Source organism: Pipistrellus hanaki, assembly GCF_964339955.1.
Source record: "Pipistrellus hanaki genome assembly, chromosome: 9".
Taxonomy (NCBI): domain Eukaryota; kingdom Metazoa; phylum Chordata; class Mammalia; order Chiroptera; family Vespertilionidae; genus Pipistrellus; species Pipistrellus hanaki.
In genome coordinates, this window is record NC_140511.1 from 78,653,314 (window position 1) to 78,665,485 (window position 12,172).

The 12,172-nt window shown below is 66.4% G+C and overlaps 1 protein-coding gene across 29 annotated transcripts in view; it reads right to left on the reverse strand.

The window, feature by feature from the left end:
* The window catches only part of NRXN2 (neurexin 2), a 100,965-nt gene that overhangs the window by 45,380 nt on the left and 43,413 nt on the right, over nt 1-12,172 (reverse strand). For 13 of the 29 annotated variants that reach the window (XM_084895758.1, XM_084895781.1, XM_084895780.1 and 10 more), the window contains 5 exons: nt 10,252-10,413; nt 9,205-9,649; nt 6,720-7,106; nt 6,045-6,248; nt 712-740 (listed from right to left, as the gene is read on the reverse strand). In XM_084895758.1, the coding sequence (XP_084751884.1) occupies nt 712-740; nt 6,045-6,248; nt 6,720-7,106; nt 9,205-9,649; nt 10,252-10,413 (1,227 nt within the window). The remainder of the gene's footprint in view (nt 1-711; nt 741-6,044; nt 6,249-6,719; nt 7,107-9,204; nt 9,650-10,251; nt 10,414-12,172) is intronic. The other 16 variants (XM_084895759.1, XM_084895754.1, XM_084895776.1 and 13 more) reach the window with 2 other exon arrangements.

Here is a 12,172-nt window from a genome sequence, read left to right on the forward strand (position 1 = left end):
CCCTGGGCCCTCAGTGCTCACGCCAGCAGGGAGCAGGGTCCCCATGCGTATGCACGCAGGTACCGAACACAGCCTCAGCTCACACCCCCCGCTGCCTGGGCCCGCCGCTTCCTGTGCTCATTCCTACGGACCGCGGGCACACCGTGCCGAACTAGACAGCGCGGGGCCCGGCCCGCTGGGGCGCTCAGAAATGCCCACTCTCTATCGCACCCTGCCGCCTCTGAGGGCGCCCCCATGTGGCAGAAAGACGGCCCTGCCCACGCAGGAGCCGGGAGGCGGTTGGAAGGCCTGACCACGCCGCCTCCACGGATCTCAAGCCGCGGCTTCCTTCCTGCGTGCCTCGCGCTCCCCCTCGTGGCCGCCGCTGGAGATGCAGCGGGATATTCCGGCCCAGATCTCTCCACCTTCCTGCCCATAAAGCGGGGTGGGCCATCCGGCTGGCTGCGGGGCCACCAAGACCCTGTCCCGCTCCTGACAAGGCACTTCCTTCCCCCTCCTGGCCCCAGTGAGTATGCTGACCCGGATCCCCACCTGCTCTCCCTGGTTTGGCTTCCTTTGGCCCATCCTGCCCACAACCACACTACCCGCTCCACCCTGCTCCCTGCCTCCCCAAACCCCACACCGGCCCTCCTCCCCGCACCGGCCCTCCCCAGACCCCGGCCCAGCATCCCAAGCCCCTCAGGACTCTGCAGAAGAAGAGGGAAGCCACTTACTGGGTGCGCAGCCGACGCGCAGGCAGTCTGGGGGGGCCATGGGGCGGGCAGAGGGGAGGGAAGACAAAAAGGCAGAACAATTTTTTTTTTTTTTACATCCTTCACAGGGAGGGGTGTCTGCGGGCGGGGGTTCCCCCGGGGCCACTTTCCGGGGACCACGCGTGCCCAGGTGCCCTCTCCCCTTCCTCAGGGGGACCTGTACCTCCTGTCCCCAAGAGGGCTCCACCCTCCCCAGGCTGGGAGGCGGGCAGGCAGGTGACAGGAAGGGGACTTGCTTCTCCCTCGTGGGAGGGCCCGGGCCTCTCCTGCCCGAGGGAGATGGCACCCTGGGAATCTCAGCGTACCCGGGATCGCAGGGGCGCTGAGGGCTTGGCCAGCCCAACACCTCCCCGTCTCCGGGAGGGAGGCGTGGGGCAGGCCAGCGTCCCTGCACCCCGCTCTGGGGTGGCTCCCTGCTCAGAGCCCAGGCGGTGACCGTCACTCCCCAGGTCCTCTGGGCTCTGAGCCGGAGGGGTCTGCCCCAGGCCTGCCCCGAGGCCACAAACCTCCCCGAGCCCCAGGGGGCTGCCCCTCTCCTACAGGAACCTTCCTTCTCCCTTCCTAGCCTGCAGGACGCAGGGCTCACCGGCCAGCGGCCCCTCGCCCCGAAGAGGAGCAGCTCGGCCTCACAGGGGGGACACCGAGGCCCCCAAAGCATGGCTTCTGAGGGCACAGCAAGTCAGGGGCCGGCAGGCACCACAAGCCAAGTCCCCTGCCCTGCCCTGCCCTGCCCCAGGCTGCTACCCCCAACTCCAGGCTGCGGGCACCACTGGCCAGAGCACATGGTCTACGCGGAGCAGCACCCTGTGGCTCCGAGCCTCCGGCCACCCCCTTCCCCCGGGGGACACATCACCCACATGCCAGCGGGCCAGGTCCTGTGAGGCCGCCCCCTCGGGCCCACCAGCAGGAGCTGCAGCCAGGAGGTAGGGAGGCTGGCCGAGACTGCAATGGCAAACCTGAGCCTCGGCTCCCCCCACCCCCTGCTGCGAACCGAGGGCCTGAGCAAGGGGGTCCTGAGCTGGGGCAAGAAATGGGCTGTCCCTGTCCTCTCTGAGGGGGCAGTGCCCAGTGCTGTGAGCAGCACTATCCTGGCATCCAGTGGCCCTGGCTCTGCCCAGACCCCCGGGACCAGGAAGCAAGGGTGCCAGGCACCTGGCATGCCCTGGGCCGGAAGGTTCCTGCAGGGAAGGCCAACAGACTCCCCTGTGCTCCGGGGGCACGGCCCTTGGGCGGTACGCTGAGCTCCACACGCGTTGTCAACCGCAGCAGAAGAGTGGGGGAGCAGCCGGGACCCTGAGCCACAGCCTGGCACCGCAGGAGTCGGGGGAGGCCGGAGGCCAAGGGCAGACACGGAAAGAGGAAGGAGGTAGAGGGAGCAGAGAGGAAAGAGGAAGAAAGGGAGCAGAGGGAAGGAGAAGCTGGACGGGGAGCGGGGAGAGGGGGATGGAAGGGTGCCAGGCCTGGAGTCAGGTCGCGGGGGCTCTCAGGCCAGCAGAGTCTTCACCAATGAAGGGTCCAAAAAAGAAAAAAGGGTGGGAGGGGCCGCTGACTCCATGGGGGAGAGGCCCGGCTCTTTCCCTCCCAGCGGGGGAGCGCCGGATGGGGTCCGTCTGTCCAGAGAAGGGGTGTCAGCCCCAGGCCCACCCGCTGCAGCGGCCACACCTCAGAAGCCCCCGCCCAGCGGGGTGAGAGGGAAGCAAACCCTTTGGGGATGGCCCCAGGAGGGAGCCAGCGCCACCCGGAGGAAAGCCAGGAGCGCAGTGAACGGAACGGCCTCAGTGCGCCCTCGGTGCGGGGCACAGCCTCGGGGCGTAGCTAGTCACCCACCGGCAGGTCAGGCACCTGCGCCTCAAGTCAGGGGTGGACAGGGACCGGTCTGCGCAGACACACCAGGCCCTGGCTGGACACAGAGACCAGGCGGGGAGAGGGATGTGTGACGGGTCGGGTGGGAGGAAGCCACCTGCACAGGAAGGAGCCGAGGGGGAAGAACCGGCTTCCTGGCCCCCTCTGACCCACCACCCCAGCCCCCCAGCTTGCAGGGGGCGCAGTGGGGAAGGCTGCTCTCGAGGGGCCCCAGGAGCCACTGTCCAGTCTGTTCTCAGGAGCAGTGCCACAGAGGCAGTCCCATCCAGAGCTGCGGGCCAGAGCCTGGCCGACAGGGGGAGCCGGAGAGCTGCTGAGCAGCTGCGTGGCCGTGCCCTCCAGCCGGGGCTGAAGGCTGTGGGGTGTGACCTGTGTGAGCCTGGCTTACACCTCGAACGGGAGTTGGACTTGCTCCGTCCGGCTCGATGGGGGCAGAACCAGGTGCGCGGGCAGGGACTTGAGAAGGGGAGGCTGCACGGAGGAAGAAGACCGTGGCCAGCATGGCCGTCTCAGACAAGGAGCTCCTGGCACAGCGGGTCTCAGCCCAGGGGGGCCTCCTATCTGTGGGGGGAGGCAAGGACAGTTCACATCCGGGGACGGACTGACGGGATGACTTCTGAGACCCTCCAGCTCTGAGATGCTTTCAGTGCAATGCAAGGCGCCCTCCAAGTGTTCTCGCTGACAGCAGGGACCACATGGGCACTTCCAGGGAGGGTGGGTGAGAGAGACAGGAGGCCGGCGGGGTGCTGCCCCAGGAGCCATGGCCAAGGCAGAAGGAACAGGGACACAGGTCACACTGAGCAGGGTGAGGAGCCTCTGCTCAGGCGGCAGGCTGCAGAGCTCCGGGACCGCCCGGGCGCCGAGGAGCGGGAGGCGGGGCAGGCCGGAGGCATGGGGTCTCTGACCCCGGCCTCTGCTCTCTCTGGCCTAGCAAACACCTGGTCTCCAGAGGCGGGCACAGAGGCCCCCCTGGGCTGATCCCCAGCCGCCCGTCCAGTGCTCACGGCGGACCGCTCCCGCCTCCGGGCCGGCACCCAGGGAGCGGCATCGGCTGGCTTCCCTGCCCATCCGTCTTCTCTCCGTTCCCCAGAAGCGGTCCAGCCAGCACTGCGGCCTCGATGGTGTTGCCTGACGGGGCCAGGCAGGCCCTGCGTGGCGGGCAGGATGGGGATCCGAACGGGACCCTGAGGTGGGATCCTGTGGAAGGAAGCCAGCCCCCCTCCAACCCCCACCGGCTGCAGCCCGCAGCCCCAGGCCTATCCCTGGGCGGTTCTCCATCGGGAAGGCGGTGCATCTACCCGCGTCTCTTGTTCTGTGCGCTGTCTTCACTCCCGTTATTCCATCTCAGCCTCAGCCATCAGAGTGGGCGGAGTGAGGACTCTCGTCCCCATTCTACAGAGAGGGAAGCGGAGGCTCGGAGAGGAAATGACTTACCAGCCGTCGAGGGGACCAGGGCTAGAACCCAGATCCTCTGGCCCATCACAGCCCACGGCCGGGGGCCGGTGTGGGCAGGCGGAGCCTGTGTGATCGTACAGCGGCCTCACGCCGCCCTGTGCACGCATCACTTGCATTTGCGGACACATGCGTCCGCACAGCATTTGGTCACAGCTGGTCGTGGGCCACGTCAGAGACGGCATCTCTGTGGCCGGGGCCAGGCACAGCCTGCAGCCTGAGGCCTCCTTGTTCTCGACCTTCTGCTGCTCACGTCACACGGACAGGAAAACACGCCCATGGAAAGACAGACTCGGCCTGAGGGCCCCAGAGAGTGTCTAATCAGAAGGAACCCGGTTTCTCCGGGGGGACCTGGAGCCCCGGGAGGAAGCGTGTCTGTCCCGCCAGCGGAAGGCCCAGCACTCACTGTGTCCCACTGCGCACAGAGCGAGCAATCTCCTGTGGGCAGACCTGGGCAGCCGAGCGCACCGGCCACTCATGGGCCCCAGGCTGGCGCCTCCTCCTGTGGCACCTCAGGGTGCTGTGTGTGTGTGTGGGGGGGGGGGCCGAGAGCGCTGGCCCGAAGGCACTTCCCGTCCAGCTCCCCTGCAGCACCACCGCCGCCACCGCCGCCACTTGGCTGTGATCTGTGGTCCTGGCTGGAGGCAGAGCCTCGGGGAACCTGAAGCCAGTCAGAGGCCCCGGCTGCCCGCACACCTCCCGCTTCCGCTCCCGCCTCCGTCTGCAAAGCCTGGTCCTGATAGGAGACCAGGAGCCAGTAGTGCACGTTTATAAACAAGGTGGTGGCCCGCCTGTCCTCCCGACACCCTGGAGGCCACGTCAGCGAGACTCCAGATGGACTCTGAGAAGCTCAGAGCTGTGTTGCCTGGTCAAGGGTTCTAATCCGCTCAGGGCGGGACCCTTGGGACCCAAGCGGCCGGGACCTGCCTGTGCGGCGGGCGCCGGGTGCTACCATCTGCACTGAGAGTGCGTCTGGGCTGGACAGGTGGGACCGTGGCCTGGACAGTCAGGACGCTCACTGCCAGGGCCTCCCGGCTGAAGCTCCGCGGTTTCACCCACCGCTGTGCTGGGGTGGCGGACACCTGGCACTTACAGGGGGTCCCGGGAATGTCAGCGAGTGAGCCCGATAGCCCTCACGGTCCCGCCTGCTGACACCCAGGGCACTGCCGGGGAGGTGGCAGGGCCGGGGAGGTGGCAGGGCCGGCGCGGGGCAGGGCAGAGACCCGGGCCTGATGGTGAGGCCTGGACGCTCGCACCCAGCTCTGCGAGAGGCAGTGAGGGGAGCGCCGTGCTTCAGGCAGATGCCCTGAGTCTGAGCCCAGCCCCCCGCACCCCCATGACCCCCGTCAGCGTGACCCTGGGTCATGAATGCCACAGTCTATTAAAAGGGACAGCGGCACCTATCTGAGACCTGGTGTCACCGCAGGGCAGCCACGGGACACAAACGTGGCAGGTGGCGAGTCCCACGCGTCCGTGTCCGTGTGCGCCTGCGCGCCAGACGCAGACACGGCGTTCAGAGGGGAGCCAGTGAGGCGCTGGGAGGGGTCTCAGCGCTGGATCTGCCTCTGCCCTGGGCTGGGGCGCACGGTTGCTGCCCAGTGAGTGAGCCATGGTGAGCAGCGGGTGAGGCGGCACCAGAGTGAGCTGTGGCGTGTGCGCCCGGGACAGAGGCCGCCAAGGCCAGGTGAGCACCAGGGAGCAGCCCCAGGCCCCGCACACTCGGGCGGTGGTGCGGCCACGGGGTGCCCCCACAGTGCGTCCTCCGGGCGCTCACCCTCCCGCCTCCAAACCCTCACTGGGCACCACCAGCTTCTCCGGACAGAGGGGTGAGTCAGAGGCGGGGGTGGGGGTAAGTGGGGACCGGAGCTTCTCCGGACAGAGGGGTGTGAGTTGGGGGGGATGTAAGGGGGGCAGGAGTTTCTCCGGACAGAGGGGTGTGAGCCAGAGGGGGGTGTGAGCCAGAGGGGGGGTGGTTACCGAGGTTGACCGTGAGCTTCATCTGGCCCCCGTCCAGCTCGAGGCGCAGGGTGTCGGCCGACTCCCTGGAGGTGGTGGCCATCATGAGCCCGTAGGCCCGCTGGGACATGAAGCGCAGAGACACGTCCTCCGCCTCCGTGTGCATGGCGTTCGGCAGCATGATCTTCATGTACATGGAGCCATCATAGCTCAGCACCGTGGCCTCTGCCCGGGAGTGGGGAGGGGAGAAAGGGGAGTGGGGAGCGGGGCAGGCAGAGGCCAGTGGAGGGAGAGAAGACAGAGTCATCACCAGGAGGACGGGCAGGCTGGTGGAGCAGGTGGGGGGGATGGGGGAGGAGGCCGGGAATGGGACCAGGGCCGGGGATGGGGGAGGAGGGCCGGGGATGGGAGCAGGCGGGGGAAGGGAGGAGGGCCGGGGATGGGGGAGGAGGGCCGGGGATGGGGGAGGAGGGCCGGGGATGGGGGAGGAGGGCCGGGGATGGGGGAGGAGGGCCGGGGATGGGGGAGGAGGGCCGGGGATGGGGGAGGAGGGCCGGGGATGGGGGAGGAGGGCCGGGGATGGGAGCAGGCGGGGAAGGGAGGAGGGCCGGGGATGGGAGCAGGCGGGGAAGGGAGGAGGGCGGAGGATGGGGGAGGAGGGCGGGGGATGGGAGCAGGCGGGGAAGGCCGCCTCACCTCTCTCGCAGACGCGGCCCAGGAAGCCGGTGCCCACGCAGTCGCAGACGAAGCGGTTCCAGCCCTCGCGGCAGGCGCCCCCGTTGCGGCAGGGGGCGGACGCGCACTGCTTCAGCGTCTCCCGGGAGCAGAAGGGGGCCACGCCCGCCGCCCCCTGCGCCTCGGCCAGGCCCCGCAGGTCGCGGCTCCGCCCGTCGATGAAGAGGTCCCGCACGCAGCCCACGTAGCCGGCCCGCAGCGCCGCCGTCCACACCTCCGGGGGCAGCGGCGTGTCCACGCGCCCCCCCTCGGGGAGGCCGCCCAGGTACAGCTCGCTCTCCAGGTCCAGGATCTCACTCTCCCCCGCGGCCAGGAACGGGGTGCTGCGGCTGTTCACCGAGATGGAGCCTAGGGGTCACCAAACAGCGGGCCTCAGCAGGCAGGACGGACGGGACGGCACCAGAGAGGGTGCCGGCCGGGCCTCCCCACCTGCCGCTGCAGCAGTCCTGGGGGAAGCTCAGCCTCCCTCGCCAGCTCAGACACTGCCTGACAAAGGTCCTCCAACTTCAGCTCACGTGAGCTGGCCCAGCCCGGCTGCAGGGTGAGGTCCAGACTCCTCCCTCCCCACCTGAGCGAATCTTTGGAGGATGCACTGGAGGTAAAGGGCTGGATCATTCACGGGTCATTCCCGCCCCCTCCCTTAAGCCCGGAGCTAGAGGCGCCGGTCCCTGAGGAGGTTTCCCAGCTAACGCCGACTGAGCGTTCGTGACCACGTGCCAGCACGTGGCACTCTGCACGCCACACCACATAAGCCTCAGGCACAGATAAGGCTGACTTCACCACCCCATGTTGCAAGGCCAGCTAGCAGCCAGGTGGGGGCAGCTGGTGCGGAGTTCCCCTCCCATAGAGAGGAGACCCGTTATCTTAGGGGAGATTTGGGCTCAGGTAGGAGCTTCAAGGCGACCACTGAGCAAGAGGAAATTAAACCGAGCCTAGGCCTGGCCCGAGGACAGGCTGCGTGTTCAGCTGTAGGAGCCCCTGGGCAGTCACGTTCATAGGGGCAGAAAGCAGGCCAGCGACCGGGGCCCAGGGGCAAGAGGTACTGCTCGACGGGAAAAGGAAAGGTCTGCAGATGGCTGGGAGGGGTGGTAACAGGAATGTGGATGCACCCATTCTGCCACCGAACTGCACACCTAAAATGCTAAAAGGGTAACCTTTAGGTTATGTATAATGTACCACTCTTCTGAAACCAGGGAATACGTCAGAGGGCTTTGCTGGAATCACTGCTCAAGCATGTGTGCTGGGTGCAGGGATGGGCCTGGGCCCCTGGGCATGGCCAGAGCTGGTCAAGGCAGTGGCCCTGGGGCCAGCCAGACCTCGTGGGTGGGCTTTGAGCTCTGGGTGAGGCCACGGAGATCACTTCCTGGAGGCCACAGCGAGCAGGAGGCCGGGAGTCCCGGCAGCTTTCCAACCTAAAGGGCCATTGTCCACCCGTGTGGAAACACTGGGAGCCGGGGAAGACCCCGTGGGGCCTCCTGAGACAAAACCAGGGGGTGGACCCACTGACCATGAAGCCTGGGGAAGGCAGCCCTGCCCTGAGGGAGAGGCAGACCCAGCTAACAGCCCATGAAGAGCAGACACTTCCGGGGCCATGGCAGCCCCGTCGCCCCATGGAGACACACTGGAGGATGCACTGGAGGTAGACACACAGCCCAGCGCGGTGGCAGCTGGGGAGCGCGACACCTCAGCTGACGTGGATGGGCTTACACTGGATAATATGTCCGTCTCACGGACATCAGCTCTCCCTTTCCCAGATAATTCTCTCGTGTTCGACAAGATGAATTAGGCAGAAGACATGATGAGGGTGGGCAGGGGGACTGAGGGGACGCGTGGAGGCGAGGGGAGCTAAAAACAACAGGAGTTTCAAGACAGCGGCCGCCTGCCCTCGGCACGCTCTGCTCTGCAGCTTCCCTGTGCTGGGTCCTCACTGGGGCCACTGTCAGCTCCCCACCCCCACCCCCTACCCCCCAGTGCCCTGCTCCCCCAGAACAGCTGTGACAGCAAAGACTCTCGTTCACGCGCCCTCTGCTCCAGCACCTTGGACAGCGCCCAGCGTGCCAGCAGCTGTGCTCAGTTAATATTTCTAAAGTGAATTAATAAAAGAAAACTGAATGGGTCTGGACAGTGGCAGGCATGCTGGGAATAGTTCTTAGGGGAGTGAGATACCACTCTGTGGGAGGCCCTGTGCTGAGGCCTTTACAGGGTCCTGCCATTTTCTCCTCCTGATGGGCGATGGGCCTGAAGTCACCCACACAGTAGTGGAAGGGCGGAGGTGTGACCCCAGGTCTCCACCACGCCCCCCGCAGGACAGGAGTGACAGTGCAGGGCAGGGAGGCCAGTGCGGAGACGCAGGAGGAGTTGGGGAAACTCGGACAGAAGGGGCCTGGGAGGATGTGAGGGTCAGGGCCAGGAGCGGCCAGGGTGGGAGAGGGCGGGGGGCTCCCACCTTTGCGCCCGTCCCTCTGGAAGTCCACGTGGCACCACTCGCCGTCGTTGACCTTGCGGCTGGACGCCCGCAGCTTGATGCCTCCCGAGCCCATGTCCAGCAGGAGGTAGAGGTAGCCGTCCAACAGCTCCATGGCGAAGTAGTCGGCCCGCGGGGCGGCGCCGAGGCTGCCGGCCCCCGCCCCCGCCCCGGCCCGCCGGCCCTGGCTGAAGAGCAGCAGCCCGTTGGCCTCCGTGGTGCGGAAGTCCAGGGAGATGGAGCCGGTGCGCTTGGCGCTCCAGCGCGGCAGCGCCACGAACGCCTCGGGGCTCTCGAAGGTCACGGGGTCCAGGGCAGCCACGTCCTCACAGCGGAAAGACAGGTCCCCCTGCAGCTTCATCTTGGGGTCCCCTTCCTTTGCCAGGCGGGACAGCTCCAGCTTGAAGTCGTTATTCTTGTAGACCACCTGCGGGGAGGGGGGGAGGGATGGAGATGTGGAGCGGCCGGGCTGGCCCGTCTGCCCAGCACCGTGGGCCCTGGCCCAGCCCTGGGGGCCCTGCTCCGCTCCACCGGACCACGGCGTGGCCTCTGTTCTAGAACCACACACACACAGGCTGTGAGCACGCCCCCCGCCCCCACGCTCAGTCCTGCCTTCCTGCCCAGCTCTGCAATGAGGCAACAGCGGCCAGTCAGAGCCACCCTGGTGACACCTCCCAGCTCTGTCTTCTCCTTTGCACCCTCCTCTCACCCACCGCCATGGCAGGTGCTCATCTTACTGGGGAGCAAGCGAAGAGCTGGCCAGGTCGGGGCACTTGGCCAAGGTCACAGAGCAGAGAGTGGAGAGCTGGGACCCAGCCACAGGGGCTGAGTCTTCACAACCAGCAGCTGCTCAAGTCCCCCGAGAGGATGTGAGGGAGAGGCCGCTGGGTGGGGTCAATGGCCTCGGGTTTTGAAAAGAGGAGGACAAGCAGGCACAGAGGCGGGGGGCTGGCCAGCGCAGACCACATCACACAGGGCGGCGAGCGCTCAGGGCAGCCCGGCCCGGCCCGGCCCGGCCCGGCTACTCACGTCCTTGAGGCAGCCCATGAAGTTGTTGCTGACGGGCGAGCCCGGCAGGTCGGCGGTGTTGGGGCTGCCCCCGATGTAGAAGAAGTCGTCGGAGCCCAGCATGGTGTAGTCCTCCTGCGTGTAGCCCGTGGTGGTCAGGATCCCGTCCACCGAGATGGTCACCTGCCCGGCCCAGGGCGGGAGGGAGAGACAAGGAGACAACCGGCATCAACTCCCTGGGGAGAGCCGAGGGCTGGGCAAGGGAGGGGCCGGGGGGCAGTGGGGGAGGGGGCCGGACCCCCCATTTTTATGTCTGCTTGTCTCGGAGGAGGAACAGTGGGGGGAGAGGGGGAGGGGGGAAGGAGGCAGCACAAGATTGGATGGTTTCAGGGTGGGCGAAGGCCTGCCCCACGCCCAGCTCAGCAGGCAGAGGCCTGAGGGTACGGGAGCACTCCCCAGAACCAGTTCCTGGATTGGCTCCAAATGGGAGCGGGCACCCCAGGTCAGGGCTCCAGGATGGGGGATGCGAAGGGCCCAGATCCCTCCACTCAGGTCCCTCTTGTCTCCCAAGGAGAGGGCAGCGCTTTACCCATCCAGCTGGCTTTCCCTCCGCCTTCCCAACGAGGCCACCGTCACACTCTAGGGGCCAGGCCAGGTTAGAGCAGAAGGGGGAGGGCTCACCCAGGACACCTTGGCCGTGGGCGAAAGTCAGGGAGAAAAGGATGGGCCGCCTGGTACTCCAGGGGGTGAGAGGGGCACAGTGGCCGGGGGAGACAGTGAGCTTGGGGAGAGTGGCAATGCAGGGAACTCTCAGGCTGCCCCTTCTCAGGCCAACGTCAAACTTGGCCAATCCCACCCCCACCCCCGCCCCCTGCTTTAGGACAATCAGCTGGCAAGTCACCCCTCTTCCCACTCCCCTAAAGTGCTTCAGCACCCCCTTTTCCAGCAAAGTCTGGAGATTGGGGCCTCCCAGTCCCACCTGTACCAGTCCACCTGCACAGGCCACCAGCCAGCTTCCAGGGACTGGTCTCCGGAGGCCATGGTTGTGGGCAGGCATAGTGTTAGGACTCCTAAGGGACATGAGCAGAAGGGAGCAGGGGACTGCCCCCCAGGACCCCGAGTCCCCGCCTGCGGAGCTGGAGCCTTCCAGTGGGGGGAGTGCAGGCTGAGCAAAACCAGGGCGCAGGGCCCTCCTGGGAACCATCGAACCTTGTGCTGAGGATCTAGGTTCAGGGCAGATGGAAAGGGGTATCTCTGTGGGAGGAGGAGGGTGAAAGCGTCAGAGTCTTGCTTGGAGGGGAGGGCTGGTCATTATTGTTTATTTCTTCTTCCCTCCCTCCCACCTGAGGCTGGGCGGTGGGGGTCTGGGTGGGAAAGGGAAGGGTCAGAGTATTAGTCACAAAGACATGCAGACAAGGTTAGACGGGGCAAGGGGCTGGAGGGACGGAAGGAGGGGGCTGGGCTGAAGGGTGGGAAGACAGGGAGCGGTGGCAGGTGCAGGGGTCTCCCTGGACAAACTCAGCCCCCTCCTGCCCTCCACCTGCACGTCGGACTGGGTCACTAGTTAGTTCCTGAGCCTCCATCTGGCCACCCCAAATAGACAGTCAGCCCTGAAGGATGGGCTCCCGGCCCGGCCGCGGGGCTCAGGGATTGAGTGTCAACCTATGAACCCAGGAGGTCACGGTTCAACTCCCGGTCAGGGCACGTGGCCGAGTTGCTGGCTCCGTGCAGGAGGCAGCCCATCAATGCTTCTCTCTCGTCACTGATGTTCTATCTCTCCCTCTCCCTTCCTCTCTGAAATCAGCAAAACAATTTTTTTTTAAAATTAAAAAAGAATGGGCACCTGGCCTGATGTATCCCTGTAATCCCAGCAAGGGCCAGGGACACATCATAGTCATCCTCAGGGCCGATGCCCACCACTACACCCCTTTCCTGAGTCTCT